Here is a 22,743-nt window from a genome sequence, read left to right on the forward strand (position 1 = left end):
AGCTGCCTGCTTTCTCACCTGAGCCCCACCCTACATAAAATCTTCCAGAAGCAGCAGGGAATGGAAGAGCAGAGCTCAGATTTTCTCCCCTGTATAAAACAGGCTGAGCTAATTTAAGTGGAATAGATCAATCTGGAGAGTAACAGACATTAAAGCACTGTGCAGTGACAGGGTCATTCGAGAAACAAGTGAGACACTGCAGCATGTCGAGAACCATCTACCTGAGCATCCTTTCCTTGACCACCATCAGAAACACTTTCGAACCCTCTAGTAATTTTACAGAAAGGAGAGAAAATATTCTATAAAAGGGACCCTTTCCTACCATGAAGATCCCCTGGTTCTTTAAGGGCTGCAGAGAGGTTTTGGAAGGGAAACCCTCATCCAGTGGTCCTTCAAACATGAAGAGACAGCACTAGGGCTTTCTATTGCTGAGGGCAGGGAGGACAGAGAGTTACAGTGCCTGGAGCTATTTCTGAGCCTGATGCTTTCTTTTAATAGAAAGGAAAATTAGGTAAGAGTTGCATGGCAGAGAAGTGGAATAGCAAAGAGAAAGTGCTACTTCTGCCCACACTACCAACCCTGAGTTTTGCCTTGCCTTGCCTTGCCAGCCTTCATTACTAGGATGATGAAAATCTGACGGTGACAGAATAAATCACTATGTCCCAGGGCATAGTGGAAGCAGGTCTTTGCCGCCGTGGCCAGTCTAGCCTTGTCACAGGCTCCCTGCTCAAGGACTGCAGACAAGGCCATTTTAATCACTGCATTGTTCAGAACCGCCTTTCTGAAACAGTGACTCTTTTCCAGTTTGGATGAGTTCAGCCTCCTAGCTATGATACAATTGATTAGACAGCTAAAAATCCAGCTATGAACATTTTGCATTATCTCAGAAAACTGAGGATGTGCTTCATTACACAAAAAGAGCTTCTTAATTTGAAACTGAAGTGATGCCAACAAGAAACTATTTGTGAAAAAAACCTCAAAGTGACTTATAGGAACATCCTGCAGGTTCGAAAAATTGGCTCATCACAGTTATTGCCTTCTTCATGATACAAGCACTGAACCACTCTCCTGCTCTGTCTTTAAAATGCAAAACTAGCAAGTATAAAGCCCAAGCAGCTCCCCCCGGTCCTCTCTGAGGCCCTTGATTTCACTGCTTCTATTCTGAAAGGGGTCATGTTAATGCTGTCTTACATGCTGATTTTAGCACCTGTCCCCAAAGACTCCTTTTTAAAGCAATTCAATAGAAGGAAAGAAATTTAATCTTAAATTTACATAGGTTTCTTCTCCTTTATAAATTAAAAAGGCAAGCAGAAACGATTACTCCAAATCAGAGCTCAGAGCAACCAGTCTTTAGCGAATTTAAACCTCATGCTAATTTTATGCTTAGTAGGTATGACAGCACATTGCGTCTCAGCAGTTTTGTTCAAAGTTGTCATCATCAAGGCCAGAGGCAAAGGCCTTCCCTCTCAGAGCAAGAAACACCTACTGCAAGATGCAGGTTTGCGTCACTTCTCTAGGCACTGCAACCCAAGAAGTCCACTCAAAATATGTAGGCAACTGCTGAATAGTAAAGACCACTATTGTTCTACTTACTACTGGGGGAAAAAAAAGAATCAAAATAAATTAGCCCCAGACCGCACGTTTATTCCAACACAGAGATGAAAAGGAGTTCTGGATCATCTCCAAATAAAGAGGTTGTAGCCCAAACTTCACACAGCCTCTAACTGAGTGTCATCCCCCAGAGCAGCTGGGCATTCGTGACTGACATTTAATCAGTTTCTCTGGTTTCTCAAAACTAGGGAAGAGGTTAACGTTCCATTGTTAAAAACATCACTGCATTCATGACACACATTCATCTAGCACATCCACGCAGCTGAACAATTATATAAAAGATTGCCTTTGAAGACAAACTATCTGGACATGCTTCCAACTCCTCAACATCAAAGAGATAGAGATAATGCCAGTCCAAACTGATGTTAAAGCCGTCTGAGGGGTAAAACAGGGGTTGTGTTGTCATTAATAAGCAAGCCCAAATTAATCACATCTATACTGAGAGACACCTGACTAACAGATGACAACAATTAGATGAAAGTTTTTGCAGGTGTTGATCTAATGCCATCGAGACAACACTAACTGCCTTACAATCCCAAATACACAGCTTTCTTTAAAGGACTGCAATCAGTGTAATCTCATATACTTGATGGCAACTCCTTTTGGATCATGGATTTTGAATTGTTTTTTTCATCTGAGTGTGCTCTGTATCTTGCAACCCTACTATAAATAGAGCTGCTCTCTTACTTTGCTAGGTTACAGACATATCTTTCCATCCACAAGCAGGCTACATGCAGACAAATTTACCTGGACAGATGACTCATTAGGTCAAGGAGCTGAGTTACATAGGCAATGGCAACACTTTCTGCTATGAGTCAGGAAGGAGAAAATGTTTTACCGTATGGTCTGTAAGAGGAGGCAGCACAATCAGCTTCTCCATGGTATTCATTACAACCCTCCAGAGCTCCTTCAGCACCCGTTTCAACACTGTCTTTTCACACACAGTTGCAAACAGTGTCAGGCTGCAGGAAGAGAGCAAGAACTGAGTAAATTCAATTTGCAAGGACAAAGGAGACGTGTATGGAAGAATCAGTGCCACATCCAAAGCAGTTTGTCATAATGATTGCTTTAAAAGTAAAACTCTTCCCTTTTCGTAAACTACAGCCTGTCTTCACCCTTGGACTTCTAGCACTAAAGATGTGTGGCCAAAATGGATTATTGACATTTCTGATCTCAACCATTTCTATTTATTGACCTGGGGATTACAGAAGGTATCACTAAGTTACAGTGGTTGGGAATAGTCCAAATAAAAGCAGGTACCATTGAACTGGTTCCCTTTAAGAAGATACTTCCTGATGTATGGGGTTTACAGGGCATATAGGAAAAAATTACAAATACAGAATAATAGTTTTAAGCTTCAAGGGGTTATTATAATTATTTTTGTTGAATTGACATTCAGTATGATTTTGTTTAATTTTATATGAATTCATATCAGTTGAAATTGGTACTTCCCAGACTGTTACGCAGAAGTTCCTGCACAGCTTCTGAGAGCTGCTGAAGTCTCTAAATCTTCCATCTCTATGACCACACCTTGAAGAATTTCTTGGACTCCTCTGTATTTTGTTGCAATTGCATTCACCACCATTCACCTGCCATATGTTTATTCCCTTTTACATAAAGAAGTTCTGCCTTATCTCCCTATTTATTCCTCCTTTATTATTGTACAGGCATTTAAAAAGGCCAAGAAACATTAGATTCTTCTTTGAAATTATTGCTGGACTGGCATTTACTGATCACACTGGGAACACTAGAAAACAGGAAGTCTGCAGCCAGCAGCAGTGCACAGGTGATAGCTGACTCTTCTACATAGTGCAACATCTTCTCCCAGGTTTCCCTTCTTCCCACAGACAGTAAATGAACAAAACTGACCAGGGACAAGACTAATGTGGGTAGCATTGAAAAAGACTCTCCTCCTGTAAAGAAGGAAAGAAAATAATCCAGGCTGGGATTATCATAATCAAAATGATGTGCTGCACAGCTAGACGAAAAGCCCATAGCATACCAAGTTACCAGTCATACAATGGAAGGTGCCTTCTCAGGATTCATGAAGGCATGCATGGAAACTGTGCAAATGAGAGGGCTCCTAGATGTGATGATTGCTGCAGAGTCACTTACTACATGGTGACCCAAAAGAAAGAAGGGACAATCAATACAAAGAGCAACAAAAGAAACTATATTTTAAACTTGTAAAGCTTCACATGTCTCACAGCATTTGTTATGAAAATTGCTGGCCACCCCTTTCAAAGTAAGTAACTGCTGTGCATCAGCAAGAAGTTTAACTTCTACAATGATTTAAAACTATTTCTCTTTGTAGATCAAGGCTTAGCTGATGAGAATTATGCGCAGTTAGCCACAAAAAGATCCTGCACCACTGACTCATGCTGCATGGAGTTCATGGCAAAAGTTAATTAAAGCAATGGATCAAGCTTATGTACATCCCATAGTTCAGAAGTTTGTTTTCTAGTCAGAACAGCACCAGGTATGACTATAACACACACACTTAACACGGCTGGGATACTGAGTAGTATATGTATCAAGTATGTAAGCATGGTTTGCAATATGTTTGCTAATTGGATGCAGTACAATTTGTATAGGGAAAAAACCGTAGCTAGTAAATTTAGAATATCAGTCTTTCCCACTACTTGATCAGCAGCGCGTTTTGCTGATAGCTCTAGCTGCCAGAGGGATAAAGGAGAACTGAGAGTGTGCTCTGGCACTGAATGAAGGCTGAAGAGGTGATCCATGGCTAGAAGAGAGAGGCAGATATGGGAAGAAAACCCATCAATTCTTCCTGGGAATTTGGAGGCTGAACATCTCAAGAACAACCCAAGGACATGGAGCTATTTTTCCTTCCCCACCCTGTTCCCAATCCGATGCACTGTGCATGTAACATATATTTGAACACTCACTTACTTTCCATCCAGGAAATCCATCAATGGCCTCAGGACATTATCTGCATCTTGTGCAACTGTGTTTCTGGCATTAGCAGCAACATTTCCCGTCCCTTTCACTTGACAGAGGATATCAGACATTTGCTTGACACACTCATCAATACGACTCTGAAAACTGACAGATAGAAGAGAAGCAAAACCAAGATTATCAGTGGCAGAGATCTCAGCTCCAATACATAAGGTAAAATATTACAAGTCCACAAACCATGCACCCAAGATTTTCTGCTCGTTTCCTTACTGTATTTGTTACTAACGGGCATGCTATCCAGTTCTATGTGCAAATCATCCACAGACAGCGTACCACCTCTGAACACAAGACACAATCTCACTTGAGAGGAGTTTGTTCATTCACGTTGCAAAAACAAATGATCCTTTCCTGATTTCAAGAAACACTTGTTATTAGCTCAAAGCACCCTGCTGTATCTTTGCTTTCTACACAGGGTGTTACACAACAGAGAGTGGGATATAGCATGGAGCAATGGCATGATGCATGCACAACTCTGAGCATCCAGGAATTCACTGGCAGTAATTTGGTTACAACCCATCATAGGCTAAGTCTTTAAAATAATAGATAGCCTGAAGGCAGGCACGAACTGAAAACATTCCACTACCATACAGTCCTTGCTATATCAAAATGTCAAAATGGGATGTGGGGCTCAGTTGTGAAATGACCAGCATCACTGTAATGAAGTGACATGCAAGCCATTAAAGCACAGTTACTTCTCCATCTTCTACTGCTAAGAGAAAGTCTAAAATGAAATACTACAGTGGTTAAAAATGACGAATAGATCAGCAGAGCTGTCAACATATCAATTCAGTGAATAAAGGAAAATACTTTGGCATGTAAAAGTACAGTTTCTAACAATAGGACTGCAAGTGACATTTAGGTATCCAGAGCACAGAGATTTGAAACCAGGAAGAGAAGTCAGTGCTAGGAGCTAGGGTAAAGATTTAAGAGCAGGAACACTGGCTTGGAAGTCAGCTTTATATATGCGTAAGTGGCCTGAACTTCTGCTGTGTGAGCCACCTAGGACGTCTGTGAGTTGGGTGCTAGCATACAACCCCTCTGCCCTGTGGCACTCATCTTCCTTCTCCACGCCATCACCTCTTTCCTCTCCTGCACTGCCACCTCCAGCCTCACAGTCCCTCTGCTCACTTCTAACCTGCCTTTCACTGGAGCCATTCCAGCAGTCTTTCTCCACGCAGCCTCCACTTCTGCTTTCCCCATTTCTGGAAGAGTGGCTTGCAGCAGCCTGTTGTGGCTACAATGACAGCTTAACCAGAGGCATAGTCACCTCAAATAAAATAGTACCAAGAATTTCCCATACTGCTGACAGTCCCTGCTCTGTTACAGGCTATCTCACCCCACAGTTCTCCCAAATACTACAGCAATTGTGGGATGCTGCTTCAAGATGCTGTACATCTGCAGCCAGAGGATGAAAAATAACAGCATCCCTTTAAGATAAAAATTAATGTGAGGCAAAATTGCCACCAATTATGAAAAATTATAAATCAGTTACTGTGACAACAGGTTCACTTGAAAGTGAAGCTCATGTAGATGTACAGCTTAACAGGAGCCCTTGGCAGCATCACATTAGAAGACAACCTTACCCATGCTATCAGACAGGGCCTTCTGCTCCCTAATCCTCACAGGAATTCCCTCCATCACTCCTACAGCCTCCAAGAACAAAACAGCAGCTAGCCTTGCATGAACTATAAACCCTTTCAGGGTTCCTTTTCTCTGTGATATCATCTAAAGCAGAAAAAGCTTCTGTGTCCAGACATAACCCTCTCTCAGCGCAAAGGTGATGAGGCTCTCTGGATGTATGCTGCTTTCCCAGCAGGTGCAATGATCCCACACAGACGAAGAAAAGATCTGCAGCACCAGGTGCGCACAGTGTTATAGGAGCAACTGTTCACAGACTCGACACAGAATACTGTGGACTTCTGTCTTACCTTCCACCTTTACATCCTTTAGAAGGTCCTGCTTATACAGTGAACTGCAGCTCTGCTTTTCATTCCCTGTTACTGTTAAGGAATGAGCAAAGCATCTGAGCCATCTGACTGGCTAAATCTCTTGCCGGCACATCCCTCTAAAACCCTCCCTGGTATGTATGCTGATACTGAATTATTTCTTTAAATCATATTTGCAAGTGTCAAGATTGTACCCTAATTGTCTTGTAGCAGTGACACCATGGAGACAGGTTTCAGTAACAAAATTCACCCCCTAATTATGATTTCTCATCATCCTCTATCTAATTATGAACCTTATCGATTCAATTCAGTTACAGTTTGAATCTCTCCATTTCTTGCTACAGCATCCATTACTGGCAGTGGGAGCTCCTCACTTAGCTCTGTGTGCTGAAATCCAAAAGGTCGCTGATAAATCCCACCGTGATTTTTTGGTCATAAGTACTGCAAACCTGTAGACTTTAGGAGGCCAAGCTGGTACAATTTGCTTTATTCCCCCTGCCCATGTTTCAGCTATACGACAGTTCACGCCTGCATTAATCTTGTTATAAAGCAGAACATGAAATGAATGGGGTTTATCATGAGGAGTGGTTGGCTTTGAAGATCAATTGGGAATGCTGTATTTCTAGATTTTGCTTAATTGACATCTTTTATGGCTCACTACAAAAGTATTATGAAGTTGAGCACATTTTTATCCTGAGGTAAATGGTAACATGATTTGCAATAAAACTTGATTGCCATCAATTAATCTGGTGATACTTTAAAGAGCTCCTCCCCTTAAAACATTAGAAAACCCCATTCATTGCAACATTAGAACAAGTCAATCTCAAATTCTAAACCTGTTTCCATTCCAATATTCATTTAACAATCAGAAATCAGTCAACTGTTTCATATATTTAGAGCAGAACGTTTAAATAAGAATGTTTTTTTCATAAACACTAAGCTGGAAACTGCTTTCCGAGCAATAAGGGAGCAGGCAATTCTGTTGCTGACCAGCACTACTTACAGAAAAAAATCACTCTATGTAATTCAAATACATTTCACAATTGAGAGATCTCCACGTTACATTTCTAAGCAGAGCAATACAGAAAGAGAGACCTTAAACACATTTCTCACTTCTTTAGATAGTCTCAGTATTTGAAAGACCCTGAATTTATGACCAAAATAAAAATACAATGCAGTTGACACGAGTTTGTTATATGTTCTTAACCTGACCGAATGGAATTAGGCAAAAGAAAGGAATGGTTCAAGGACAGGGGCCTTGTTATACTCACCTGTTACCAAACACTGCACTCAGCTCATCCAAAACATTGTTCAGCTTCACCTGGAGCTCTTTGAGATGGTCACTTGCTTCTGCATCCAACTGTGGATGAAAAAAGAGCACTTAGGTTGAACCCAGAAGGCAGTCTCTGTCCTTCACAGTGCTGCTCTTCACTGTTGAGGCTACTCTTGATAAGCAGGTGTACTATCACCACTGGACTCTGCCAGCTAGGATGCCCTCCTCCTCTGCCTGCTGCTGTTACAGAAGCTGTGAAATCATCAACAAGTATTTGCCTAAACCACAGCAAATGGTTTCCCCAGGCTCCAGTACCCTCTGATACCCTTCCTGATATTTGTGAAGTTGAGAAAGAAAGTGAGTGCAAACTCCCTGTGGCCGACAGAGTAAGCAGGCTGAGAAATCGTCAAGCACTGTGCATTGCATTGGGCTCACGGGTCACTTCACTCCTCTAAGCCTAGAAGGGGACAGGGCTTTTCAGACTGGATGTTATTTACTTGTGCATTTCTCCATACACAGTCTTGAAAGATGCTATTTCACCTTCTACCCTGCTGTCAGCGTGCAAACTGAAGATTGGCCCAGCCACTGCTCTCAGGAGACTGGACCCCAGCTACTTGGAAAATCTGGCCACAATATCATGGCAGGAACTGTTGTGCACTAATCACTTTTGTACAGCATAATCTCAGCTATGGGGATTGAGCACAAGTAGCTCTTCTCTCACATGGAACCAGATAGCTTTTTGTATATGACTGTTCAGAGGAGACTTCACAAAACAAACAAACAAAGTGCCCCGAGCACTGTATGGACACTGCTGACACCGTGGCACATTCTGTAATGAAGTGCTTGCTCTGTTATTACTAGTCCAAAGCCACTTGTTTGTAAATTCAACAGTGCTCTGTGTTCCAGCTGTAGTCATCCCTCCAGCCTCGAAATAGCCACCTTTGAGCAATCTACCTTTGTGTATACATACCACCACATGATGAATGCTTTGGGATAATTTGCTCTGAAAAAGTACCTTGTAAAACAGACTTGCCTTGTATGCAGGCAGGCAAACTACTTGTAAAGCAAACATTTCTGGAAGGTTTTTGTATTTGGCATTCAGAGATTCAGCCCTTACCTCCAAGGCAGAGTGTCTAGAAATGTAATGAGCCAGATGCCATTATAGCGGTTAAAAACGAGTTTAGATTTTAATGGTATATCCAATAATGCAGCTATACAGGATTTGACAATGACAGGAGTCCCCACCTCTATATTCAGTGCTGAAGGCCTCTTCATATTCCTCAGCATCTGTCACAGAAAGCCAACCCTTAGGGGATTTGGAATCTGATCCGTTCAATTTTCCTGTTGTAAGCTGGCACAGAAAACTGACTCTATTAGGCATTTGAACCTGTGCTAATGAAACTTCTGGATCAGAATTTTTAAAATAATTTTTAAAATCCAAGCAAATTATGATTACTTAAGCCTTATAACACCAGGCATTGCAAGCTCTGATTATTTTTCCTTTATTAAAGTGAATTTATATTCCTATTACCTTTATAACTGCCTCCACAAAGGCAGAAGGAAGCTCATGTCATGCCAATAAGCAGTCATTCTAGCCAAGCTTGTAGGTAACAAAACAAAACCAGCATCTGTTGGTGGTGGTTTGTCTTGCCCCCTAAATTAATCTTTCCCTTCTCCTACTGTTTAAAGGGGCAATGAGTCACAAGCTGACTGGTTTGCTATCTACAATTAATGGCATTGAACAGTCCTCTAATTTTGGCCATTTCTGGTAGATTTGAGGTAGGACCAGTTCATGATTGATCAAAACATTTCAAGTAACTGCTTTTCCACACTATTTACTTCTACTTCTTTATAAACTACCAGATGCATGGTCTAGATGACATTTGAGGTCAGGATCAACAACTCGCCCTGGTTCACAAACCATCCAATTAATGACTTGTTTCACTGTGAGGTGACATGGAGAGCTCACCAACTACCTCTAAGCTTCTCCTTGCTATTGCACTTGTTGACTGCAAACTGATCTCCTCAGGACCAGAAGAAAGGCTGACCGACAGCCCTGCACTGCAAGAAGTGACAGCTGGAGCAATGCTTTCCTGTGGGGCGAGCTCCATTATCTGTGGTGAGGAACTCACTCTCCTCCAGAACGTTACCTCACAGCTCTCTGGGTGCAACCAGCTGCCCAGATTTAACTTTGAGGTGTCCAGCTTTACCCTCAGGAAGCAAAGCCCTGGCGGTAAGCACTCTGGTTCAGCATCCACCAAGTCCTCTGTCATCCTAGAAAGGCTGCTGTCTCCTGAGCAACTGCTACTATGGAAGTAGGAGTCCACATAATACATTACTGATCATTAATGCTTAGGCATTGGCACGCTTTGGCTTGAAAGCAAATTTTGGGGAACTACCTAAATGTGATTTAAGTTCATTATGAAGGTGTCTGTAGGTGTGTACTGCTGTTTCATGTATATAAATTACATGTCAGTTACAGAGTCCCTATAGCATGTGGTGTAACTGGAAACTGTTCTTTGCCAATATGGTGAAGCGCTGATAACAGTGCTCAAATGAAACGGCATACATTTTCCTTTTGCTGCTCAGCCAATGAATTCTAAGGACATCAGCTATCACTGATAGCAGGAAATGCTACTTGGACTGCATGATAAATCTGACTGGTAGAGTAAAGCAGAAAGCAGTATTAGGAAGCTGGGTCACTGCCATATGTCACATCCAGACCATTGCTATCAGAAGCTGGAGCTCAGCAGGCTTATGATGTCCATTCTGTGGGTGTATTGGAGATGATTCAGAGGAAGAAAGCTAATGAAAAGTTCTCTGTGCAAAAAACAGGTAAAGTACCCACAGCACGGTGGCTTCTGATCTCTGAGCAAATGCTCCAATTCCAGTGGAAACAGTGGCTGGCATGGCTGTAGCTCTGTGTTTGAGACTAAATGTGCAATGCAGAAAACTGGGGTGCACACCAAGAGGGAAAAGGTAATCCTATATTTACATTTCAGGGAAGAAAGCAGGGCCCTTTGAATTTCCTGCAAAAATTTGGACTTGGCACTTCAGAGAATCTGGTCCTCGAAGTCTCATCCAAGCACAGCCAAGGCTGGAACCTCAAGTTCTCTGCTAATCTGAATGGTGGCATTTACAGAATAGTGCTATGAACTTCAGTTTAGGTTGATCTTCTGCTTCTCTCATGGATGAAATGGAACCCATGAGTATAAGAATTTGCTGTGAAGGGCTTCCAAGTTTTCCAAGACGTGTCAGTAGCTCTTCTTTGGTTTCTACACACACTGGTGAAGCGTGAGCAACCAGAACTGGAAGGCCCCTCTGTAGCTGAAGAAACAGATACCTCTTGCCTTCCTAGAAGGTTGAAGATGTTAATCAATTCACATCTTAAAGCCAGAGAATATCTGAAATCATCACATCTGATCTGACATAGCAGCAGCTAAAGAATTTTGCTCTGCTATCCTATTTTAGCTTTATGCAAGTTACAGAGTTCATCTGGCTCCAGCTTGAAGTTGCTGATTTTTGTTCTGTCTCCGTCCACCAGCACCCAGGAGCTCCCCTCTGCAGAGGTGACCATGAGGCAGGGAGCTCAACAGATCCAACCTCCCTTTAGTGTCTTGGCTGCACTGAATTTTCATGCATCTCCCACTTTCCTATCGGATTCAAGAGTAAGAACCCTGGAGTGCTGAATCCAAACAGCTGCCAGCTTCTCAAAAACTAGGGTGGCCTTAGCTATGGCACATGGGATGCAAAAAAGAAGGCTTCAGTAGATACCACAAATCCTTTGAGAACATTCCTATCAAGCCTTGGCTGTTTCTAAGTTGTCTTGCACTTTGTTATTCAGCTGGCTAACTTAGGAATTAAAACGTGGCCTAACCCTGGCTGAGCAGTAAGAGGAGTGCTTCCTGAAGCATTAACTGTACAGATTAGCTTGAAACCAAAGGCATGAAAATTGTATGATGACAATCTGCTGCTACTCAGCAGCTAATTCCTTGGCTTCCTAGGGAGTGCTTGTCTCTGATACTCATCCTGCATGCTTAACTTTGGGAAAAAAAAAGTACAGAAATGTTTTAAACTAGGCTTCCACAGGACATTTAGGCTTCAGCACTGTGCAATGTCGTACAGCACCTTTTAATGTCAGTGCTGTGAGTTCATAACTCATGAAAAGCTAAGCAAAATAATGGACTGCAGAAAGCCATCTCTCAAGCAAAATGAGAAAGGTTTATTCTGGTGTCAGGGACAGTGCACTGAGCAGGCTGAAGTCTGCAGGAAAACTGCAGAGGTGGGTGGAAGATGTAGGTCACATTAGGTCTCATTAGATAATGTATGAATAATTAAATAAATGGGACCAAGTTCAGGCAAACACTAGCAATGAATCCATATAGCCCACTTTAGCACAGAGCTAAATTACAATCTCCATTCCACGAGTGTATTGGAGATGATTCAGAGGAATCAAAGGTATCAAAAGGTATTTGTGTACCCAATTTCTGTGCAGGACATGCTCCCAGATTCCACTGTTCATTATGCTTTTAATGCTACCTGCCACTCCATAAACACTGCCTTTCCAAAACATGCTTCAGGAACATCTGAGAATGCTACTGAGCCACAGTGAAGCTGTTTTGATCCAATGAGATCAACACAGCTCAGAAGGGAAAGAAAAATATTAATTATAAATCCTAAAAATCATTTAAGATACTACTTTCTCTGTGTGTGTGTGTCTGTGTGTATACACGTATATATGCCTTGAGATTTCAAGCACAGACTCAAGAGAATCCTTCCACACAGAGCTCGCTAATGCTCTGCTGCTGTCCTTATTGTTTCTGACTAGTAATGTTCACAAACCCTGTTTTGTGCCTTCTGAGTACTACAGTTGGAAAAAGAATATGGGAAGAGAGTGCAAAGTTACCACTCCTCTTCTGGGGTGGGGAAACATAAAGGAAGGCACTATATCAAGGAGCCCAATCTCAAGAAATAGTACTGGGCAAGCACTTCTGTTCCATGTTACGCCATTACACTCCAGGGTGACTATGGATGAGCCCTGTCCCTTCATTTCCCTTGCTGCAAAAGGGAGTAAGTGATATGGATATCCACAGGAGTGTGTTTTGGATGCACTGGCAAAGAGCGCTAGGTAGCAGCAGTATTTCAAAGCTTTCCAGAGTTGTGCAGTGCTACAGCTGTAGATGGAGATGGATCTGCGAATCAGATGCAGATGAAGCCACCAGTACACAGTACCTGAAACCAGTCCCCAAGTTCTGCCTTCGCACATGGTACATCTAACATACCTGCCACAGGAACAATGGCATATTTGGTACCCAGTTCTCAAAAACATCTTTGAGAACACAAAGAAGTGAGCTATTCAAGATGACCAGGACATATCACCATCCTACTTTCTTACTCCCCCAAGGAAGCAGTTCCTTTTTCAATAGAGAAGTCAGGACAATGCTTATGTTTGTGCAGACTATTGTGTGATGTACAGATGAATATAAATCAAATTTGTCACAGGAAGTAAGAACTGCCATTTCTGAAGGAGAGGATAAAACCCATAGATGCATTTCCAGGAGCATGATGGTCTACACATTCTACTTTCAAAGCTGTTGTCTCACCAATTGTTACTCACTAGCCAGGCTCAATCTACGTCAGAAAAAAAGGACTACTCAGACTAGGACAAGACCTTGTTAACTCTAGCAAAACAGAAGACCTGGCAAGTTTCAAGTCAAGAAGCAAGGTACTACACAGTTACCAAGAGGGAAACTCCTGGGGACAGCAAATAATGCAGGTACCTAATACAACACGACTTATTTCTGGTGGTCAGCAGCAGCCTAATGAAGTAGACAAGCAGCATTTGAAAAGAAAAAAATAATTTCCAGAAACCAGCTTCCTAGCATGGTTGCCTGGTTTCTTCCCATGTATTTTATTGCTCACAGTCTGGGTTCCTCTCTCTCTCTTTTTTATTTTGATTCCACAGGAAACAGTGGATTCACCACCTCTGTTCTACTTTACCTATACCTCCTGGGGAAGGTTTTGAAGTGCAGAATGCAGAGAAGAGGTCTAGGCCAGGAAAAGTAGCCCACAGTCTTAATAGACACTTTTTCTTCCTCCCCCTATTTCACACACTATCAGGGGGTATTTTCAATTTGCAGGTGTATTTTCAATTTGAAATATGGGGAAACCCCACTTAATGGCCACCACTACGGAAAAAAGGTGGCAAATTGACTCCGTAATGGAAATTAAGTGCACATGGATTAAAACTTTATAAACCACTTCACAAACCATCACAAGTTTCTTTTTTTCCTGAAAAATGAGCATTTAGGTACCGCTGCTATTACAGCTGGAAACATATAATTCTAGTTCTTGATGAAGCGCTTAGAAATTAGGATTGTTGAGATCACATGAAAAAAATGACAGCAGTTTCCCTTGGCTCATGGGGTAAATATATTTGGTGAGATTTTTGCCACTTCATAGAACTCTGCCACTGAACACAAGAAAGATTTGAAACAGCACTACAGGCAAAACTGAGGTGCCCATCAGCAAAGCTGACTTTTGTTTTGGCATACAGGTCATAGCACAGATTCTACCACAACACAACCAAAGAGAATGCACTTAGGCTTTGAAAATATTTTTTCCTAACATCTGTATCAGCAGGCTTTTCTTCATCTTCTTGAATCTTGAAAAGCAATGAAAAAACAAGAGAAAAAAACAGATACATGGATTATATCAGAATAGACACAGTGATCTGGGGGAAGAAAACCTTATTTCCATAAAAATGGCCATCTCAGAACAAAGAATGAAAACTAAGATATTTATATTCATGGACATAGCTGAGTATCCAACAAAGCATGAGTACAGAACTCTTATTTGCATGCCTGCAATATGTTGTCTGCAATATATTAGATATTGTATATTTAATGCCAACGGTACTGTCCCACATTTATATACCACATAAAATGACTTGATGCCACCAGTTCTCAGACTTAACTGCCTGTCTTCAGTGCTGTGAAACCAGCATCCATCCCCACATCCAGCCCACATGCACAGAGTACCTATCCTTCTCTTTCCTCCTCCATGCTATTCTGCCTTGAAACACTCACTCCTGCATCTTATGATAAATTTTGTTGAAAAGCCTTCAGGCATGGATGACCCCTCACATTTCTTATAGTGCCAGGTGTCACAGGGCTCTCCTTATGACTGCAGTCTGCAAGTACCAGCATGATGCAAATAACCTAGTAACAGTGCAGTAGGAATGAGTAATAGTCAGTCTTTTAGTGTTCTTACCTCTTTACCACCCATGGCTTCAAACATCTTCTCTAGCTGCACCCTAAGCTGTTGGATGTTATTCATCAGGATGCAGGGCTGAAGGGACAAAAGCAGATGTCTGTTACTGCTCAGGATGCCAACACATTTTCACCAGTGGTACAGTCTTGTGCCTCAACACCCTTCCCCAAGTACCACCAGATCTGAGAGTCCAACAGGAGGTAGGGCATGCACAGATTTCAGCAGTCAAACCTAAAAAAGATAAGTCATCTTCTTCTTCAGCTTGAAATGGGATGGCCAGTTTCAGAAACCCCAGATTGGGGAGATCTCTGCTGTTTTATTTTCCTCCTCAGCTTTATCACAGAGAACAAGCTGACAAGAAATCAGTGTCCGGACAAGGCCCAACTCTCTTCAGCTCCTGCCGTGTCCTGCAAGAGTCCAAGCTGTGTCACCTTCAGCCGCTGAAAGCTGCAGTGTACTATTGTGAACTGTGTACATCCCAGATCAGAAGGGGAACTGCTAGCCAAGGCTGCATTCAGAGACACATCTAGGTGCTGCCAGGCCAAGCCTGAGGGCAACAGTCAAAGGCATCCTGTGCAATAGACTCTTGCCTACAGTTACATCCCCAGTACAGGTGTGGGAGATAGCAAAATCAGCCTGGGACAGACCCAGGGTTCAAAAATGTAAGGTCCTGTTTTATTCCATACACAGAATTTTATTGAATTCAGGATTAAACAGCAAGATAATTAGATGGAGACAATAGTAAACCAAGAGTGATGCTATGTACCAGATCTACAGAGCAATCTGCGCCCATTTTTCTTTTAATCACCTCTGTGACACACAACCCAGACAGGTAGAGTGGAAGTTAATTCCAAGGGGACCTGACAGCTGCAAAGCACTGCAGATCATCTTCTGGACCTAGATTTATTTTATGGCCAAGCCAGAGTTCAATCCGCAAAAGCATTCGAATTATGGTAAAAATAATACTGAAAATCTTTCACCACACAGTGAGGTGCAGTGTAAGAAACTTGGTTTCATCAGGACAACTGTGTGATTCCTCAGGGCAGAAGAGAAACTTAGCATGACTCACCAGTTTCTCCTTGGAACAGTAGGTCTGGAAGCTCTTGGAGAGGATGTCAGCATACTGCATCAGCACTTTCCCAATAGTCTGTGAAGACAAGATGTGTGCACTGTTACTTGTCCTCTACCACTGCAGAAGATCTCCAGGAGGTAAAACAAAAAAAATCATACTGTTTTGCATCCCACTAAGGGAAGGACAAACAGCTGGATGTTGAGGGTTTTACCTTAGCAAACCTCCTGTTATAATGAGCAACAATGACAGGGTCTGGGCACTCCAGCTTCTTAATGATCTCAAAGCTCTGATTGAGTTGGGTGAAGACATCCACCACTGAGCAAGAGAAGAGAGCATGCTCAGACGTTTGCTGGAACTAAAAGAGAATTACAAAGAGTCATTCTCAAAGGAAAAGATCTGAAACACACCCATTTCATGGGTGTCTCCATCATCTGCCATATTGGAGGCAGAACAACTGTAGCAAAACCCACATCTTCCTCAAAATTCATCAAAAGCTCTCCAAAAGGCCCAGAGGAGCCAAACAGCCAATGCTGTTGGGTTATTGAGTTTATCGTCTTTCACTAGTATGACATGACAAGCACCAAGAAAATGCAGCATGATGCTGAGACCCTTAATGAAATGCACGGCTTACCTGTCAGTTAATGAGGAAAGAACAAGAGACTGACTAGCCTTTTTTTTTATTTTTTTAAGATTTTCTTAAAGAGAATGCTTACATTAGCATCACAGACTACAGCACCAACAGTGACTGAACAAATGGGACAGCTGTTGTTCTCCATCAGGAATATTCAGCAAATTAAGTAGGTTAAGGTCACATTCTTGCTGCATGACTGAGGACATGCAAAGTGCCTTATATTTCAATTACCTCTCACGAACACAGAAGGATGAAAGAGCACCAAGCCACTGGCTGACAGATTAACAGCGGCAGAACAGAACAGACATAAATGAATGACATGCAACTTGCTATTAAACAGCTCCGTGTGACCTGTAGAGAGAAGTCCTAAAATAAATTAGTTTCTTATTTGTTTAGAAAGCAAAAAGGGCTGCATCTCCATTTGTATGACAGCTGAATTTACAGTATTGTTGTTTGGTTCTGGGCACTGAAAGATATAATGCCAGTTCCTCCACTGAGAGTGACCTACATACCCCATCTTTTTTATCTCTCTCCAGGGCACCATGCAGGAATTCCAGGGAAACGTCTTCATTTTCATCCAGCCACTGCATCACAAACTGCTCAAACCAGCTGCAGGAGGGACAGGAAAGACGGCAAGTTACAGCAAGAAACACAGCACCCTGACAAGGCTCAGACAGTGCAGATGTTTCAGCAAGCCTTGTGAAAGCTTGCCACTGTTAGACGTCTGAATGCCCTTATCTGTGTGTGCAGCCAAAGTTCCCAAGAATACTCCTCCCTGTACACAAGCTACCAGCAAGCAGGGGCTGTACCATCACTTTGCTGGACAAGCAGAACACAGCCCAGACCAGTCTCTGCAGATTGTTGGTCTTGTGTTGGATTTGTCTTTCTCCCCGGTCCCTCCTATTTCTTCGTACCTTCCCCATTTTTCCCCTTGAGGACGACATTTAACTTTGCATCATCTCGGAGCACTTTGTCTTTTCTTCCCCTTTCACCCATGTGCCAGACAGGACAAGGGAGGCCTCCAATGCCACTACCTCTGCATGCTAAGAGGGACTGCACACTGTCCTACTGCCCATTTGGGTCTACCACCTTTCACATGAGAGCTGCAACTAAGTATAAAGGGAGGAAAAGTGCCTGTTTTCCACAGCCCTTCAGCTGTTTTATCTGCAGATACAGAAATATTTCTGGAGTGCCAGGAGGAAGAATCAAGGCTAGAAGTTTTCTCCACTTTAATTCTGCTCTGTTTCCCCAGGCCTTCTCTAGATCACCCTCCCATTTCTATGGGCTGCTCATCTCACTGTTAAGATGCTTGACTAAGATTAACTTCTGGTGATAGCACAGCACATCTGCTAGGGCTTGCAGGAAGCTGGCCAGCCCTGTAAGCAGCTCTTCCTTGTTTTCTTTTAAAGAAGCACAAACGTAGTTCATGTTAAGTGCTGGATCAACAGCCTTGGAGCATGGTCAAGTCCCCAAATGAGGCAGTTCCTAGAAGCAGGACAATGAAGTTTGTCTCTGTTTCTTCTCCTCACTTAGGAGAATAAGCTAAATGGTAGAGCAGAATCCAAGAAGCTACTGAAACAGTCACTGCTTTATCTCAGGGAGGTGCCTTACACAAGGTGGTGTCTGGAGCTACCTGCTGTACTGAACAAAAGGCTTCTACACAACCCCATCTGGGCCAAATAGGTAAGGCGAGAAGCAGCTTCAGTGATGGTCATCCCTCTGTGCTCTGCCCTGTGGGACGTATCCGTGTAGTAAAAAAGCAGGGTGGGGGGTGGTTGTCTGTGTTTAAGCAACAACATAGCACTTAGAGCTTTATTTAAATGTCTGTCTAGATTTGTGATGTACAAGTGCCAACATACCGCAGCTGAAGCAAATCTTAATTTCAAATATTACTAAACAGCATTCATAAATAAGGGAAAAAAGTGCCCATGTGTGATTTCAGTCCATATAAAAGATTATTATATGAGCTTCACAGAGTACAGCCTCCTCTAAACAGGCAGCTGCGTTCATAGAGATTGTGCTAATTATGGGCTGAGTTTGCAAAGAACATGAAAGCATGTGCCAGACATGAGAGGGAGATCAAGAGCAGATTCACAGACAGAGCATACCAGATAGCCTTAAATACTTTCTACACTTTGAAACATAAAGCACATCAATGCTAATATTGGAAATTGTAACTGACACAATGTTAAATGCCAAAAGGAACCTGTCTATGCAGCCCTATTTAATATAGACAGCAGCAGTGGATCATTGTCACAGACATATGGACTTACTGCATTCTGGAAAAACTCTTTTTGAATGGCACTTCAGGCTCCTAAAAGTCAGCATATTTCAGAGACTGCTGCAAGTTTCTCGAGCTTGCAACATTTTTTAATTAATTACAATAGCCTGTTTTACAGCAACAGCTCGATCCTTCAAAGAGAAGCCAGGCAATTTACAAGGAAGCAACTACACATCTCCCACCTCTTTCGCCATTCCCAGGCTGCAAGTTGCTGACTGCTTCAAATGTCATAGAACCATGTACAGTGAGTATTACTTGTTTGTGCCAGAAGCCATGATTTTCTCTCTGAGAAGCAGAACTACTTCCTGATTAACATTCATCCTTAGTTACTGCACCACATGCATTAGGAAGGGCCATTCACTGTTAACAACAGTCATTGCCCATTTTTATGGCTACCATATGTTGATATACAAAATCAACTGCATAGGTATTTTACTGTTTTACCAAATTGTCCAAACAAAGGTAGTAAGGAAAAAGGTAGTAATGGAGGGGTGGTGAGGGGAATTACCACCAACGCCCTCCCCCAAATAAAAATAAAAAAATTCACTAACTCCAGAAAGAGTGCACAGCATATCATTTGGATCAGGTCAAGAAATTCCATAACTACATGTGCAAAGCCAGCCTCAGCTTTGCCCCTTAATGGCTGGCAGGAAAACACAAGAGATATAAATTGTCTATAAATACTTCCAGCCTCTGGACACATTCAGGACCAAAATGTGCTTTGAGCTGTAACACAAAGGTAGAGTCATCTTAGACCAAATACCCCTTACAGGGTTTTCTATCAGGTCTTGTGCTGCTGAGCAAGCGAGGGGGGACTCTGAGCACTACACAGGCAACATATCCAAAATGATATTCAAAATTGTCTAGCAAAGAAACTAATAAAAATAATCTGATTTCACGCAGAAATACCTTCAAAATGTTGTTATATGGCAAATATCTTCTTCCTCGTCTGTTTCAATTATTGATCTAGAAGCAAATGCCGTAATGACTCACACACCAGCACACAAGGCAGAGGCTCATGGTGCTGCTTCAGAGATGTTCTGTGCTTGCAGGGGTCAGCACAGCCTGACTCAAGACAGCATAGCCAACCTTTCCAAATGAGGTTTGCACAGAATATGCCTCAGTCCTGTCTGCCAGGAAAGGGAATGGTGCTTTGTGACTACATGAAAGTTTACCTCTGTTGGTTGCACAACAGTAACGTAACACAAAAAGCTTCAATTTCAGCTTGGCCATAAGCCTAGCTCCTGTGGTTTCAGACTTTACAAGTGAATTAATCTTGTTCATTTGCTGTATTGATGCATGTGAGTACCCGATAAACATCCTGTGGGCCTTGGCAGACAGGCAGACAGGGTTTCAAAGAGTACAATAATAAATACTATATTTGATGAAGTGAGCCAGAAGAATAAGACAGGATTTCAAAGGATAGATGGATGCCTTCCACCATCAGAGAGGAGGTAGTCTCCAGTACAGCTACAATACTAGCTGCATGCTAACATCAGTATTAAAACAAAACATAGAACACTTCTTTACACATCTAAAAAGCTAGGGTTTTTCAGAAACTGACAATTCACAGTTTTTAACTGGCAGCTAAAAAGTGAAGAGAGGAAGTTTTGAAAATCCACTCCCAGCTATGTTGCTACTTCAGTTTCAGAAACTGCTGCAGAATTTCAGGAAATAAGGGGAGCATAAAAACTTCCGCTTCAATACTTTGGAGCCTTCACTTCAATCATATCTCAAGGCTATCAGAAACACGGTTTCTCATAGTTTCAACATGAAAAGTGAGTTTGTGCATAGCCTCTTGTCTGTCGAGTAGATAGACAACTCAGCTGTTCCCTGGACAGCAGCAATTTACTTTCATCTAAGGAGTTTACTGATGTGCAAACCTGATGCATGGACTCCTTTAAGGAAGCTTCAAGACTAAAAATACTTGTGATGAAGCAAATCAAAGGAAAACAGCACATTGCTGTAATTGATAGCAAGGGGATAGTTCATGACAGGTGAAGGTTATGGTTGAAATAAACATCACCTGTGTCTGACAACGCGGCTATTGGACTAAAATACAAGAATGAAGTAACAAAGCCAGTGGCTGTAAATGTACATGAGCACTGAAGCTCTACCACAAAGGCTAGCAGAGCAGAACAGTCTGCAAAAGACTGCAAAGCGAAATTGAGCATCATTATCCTGATCACACAGGAGAAAAAGACAGATTAAGAATATCTGATGGCTTGCCTGAGACTGCACTGACTCAGAGGCACAGCAAAGAGAACAGGCCTTCTGAGACTGTCAGTCCAGCACCCTATTCACTGAGTTAATGCCTCTTGCTGACCTGATTAGTTAAGCAAGGCCCATAGCCCAAACTGAGCAATTACACCAACTGCCTCAAGTCTTATTAGTATGCAGCTAGCTCCAGGCTTGAGGGACTGCATGCACCCCAGGATGGGAAGAGAATTCAAAATGCCAAACTGGAAACACAGTCCAAGGAAGATGGATTTCTTTTTTTTTAAGAGGGGCAGGTGTAAAGTGCTGCATTTAGACAGCAGTGAACAGTCATATACAGGATGGGAAGAACAGCTAGGACACCCTGTTGAGGGTGCCTGGGGCTGATTTGTTGCCCACTGGAAGCACCACTAGTCGACAATACAGGAAAATAACAAGCTGCTACCATCCCAGCATGCAAAAGCAGCAGCACTGCCTGCAAGGCAATGAAAGGCAAGGGCTAGATGAAACACCAGTATTTAACTGTGGGTGTTGTATATCCAGACACAGACCAGGTGGAGAGGGGTAACCAAATGTCATTATAAGGAAAGCTGGGAACAAACGGGAACCAGTAAGATGGGGAATGGACATAAGAAAAGCATTTTACTCTTATAAAACAGGAACAATTTGTTCTCCATGCCCATGCTGGTAGGACAGGTTATAAGAAGCTCAAATTGAAGCAAGAAAGAATTGGAGCGGGAAAAAGGGGAGCGTGTTAAACCCCCAAGCCCCAGTGGAGGGGTAACAGTGAAACACAGGGAAGAAAGCTGCTTGAAGGAGATGTGATGCAACCATCACTGAAAGCCGCTGAAAACCAGCTAAACACCAGTCAGAAACAATACACCTGCCCTTGCCTTAGGCCAAGTGTGGGACTAACACAGTAATCTCTCCAGGTTGCTCAGACAACTTTTTGGGCTCATAAACCTCTTGAGGTCTGAAATCTACTGCTGCTCTTTTAAAGTTAAACAAAAGATGCAAAAATAATCGCTTAGAGCTGAAGAGCAACAGTTTATCTGATGTTTCCAACTAAACCACTTGGTCTTAATAAAAAAATAAACCATTATCTTTACTTACAAATCCTGTTGTGTGTGTATAGGTACAACATTCATACACACACGTACATGCATACATACAGTACATACAGATAAAGCTGTATCTCTTAAGACAGGAATGTAAGCATACATCCAGAAGTCTGCTGTTCAGGAACCAACCAAAGCCCACCCTGCAGGCACAAAGTGGCTTAAGGACTGTCCATGCTATTGCTAAAGCTTTTGAGATCTTGGGAGATACTGCACAATAAGGGATTGAATTGTGTCAAGGACAGTGCCACAGAACACCAGAGGGGACAAACACAGAAAATCAGGAGTGAAGAAATGGTGCATCAAGGAGGCAGCCACAGGAGAATCAAATGACTACCCTCAA

General features: G+C 42.4%; 1 protein-coding gene across 4 annotated transcripts in view; it reads right to left on the reverse strand.

Moving 5' to 3' along the window:
* The window catches only part of UNC13B (unc-13 homolog B), a 219,705-nt gene that overhangs the window by 20,461 nt on the left and 176,501 nt on the right, over positions 1–22,743 (reverse strand). For all 4 annotated transcript variants that reach the window (XM_075079702.1, XM_075079701.1, XM_075079700.1 and 1 more), the window contains 7 exons: positions 17,297–17,393; positions 16,365–16,508; positions 16,151–16,228; positions 15,082–15,159; positions 7,808–7,896; positions 4,525–4,677; positions 2,450–2,573 (listed from right to left, as the gene is read on the reverse strand). In XM_075079702.1, coding sequence (XP_074935803.1) covers positions 2,450–2,573; positions 4,525–4,677; positions 7,808–7,896; positions 15,082–15,159; positions 16,151–16,228; positions 16,365–16,508; positions 17,297–17,393 — 763 coding nt within the window. The remainder of the gene's footprint in view (positions 1–2,449; positions 2,574–4,524; positions 4,678–7,807; positions 7,897–15,081; positions 15,160–16,150; positions 16,229–16,364; positions 16,509–17,296; positions 17,394–22,743) is intronic.

Source organism: Phalacrocorax aristotelis, chromosome Z, assembly GCF_949628215.1.
Source record: "Phalacrocorax aristotelis chromosome Z, bGulAri2.1, whole genome shotgun sequence".
NCBI lineage: Eukaryota > Metazoa > Chordata > Aves > Suliformes > Phalacrocoracidae > Phalacrocorax > Phalacrocorax aristotelis.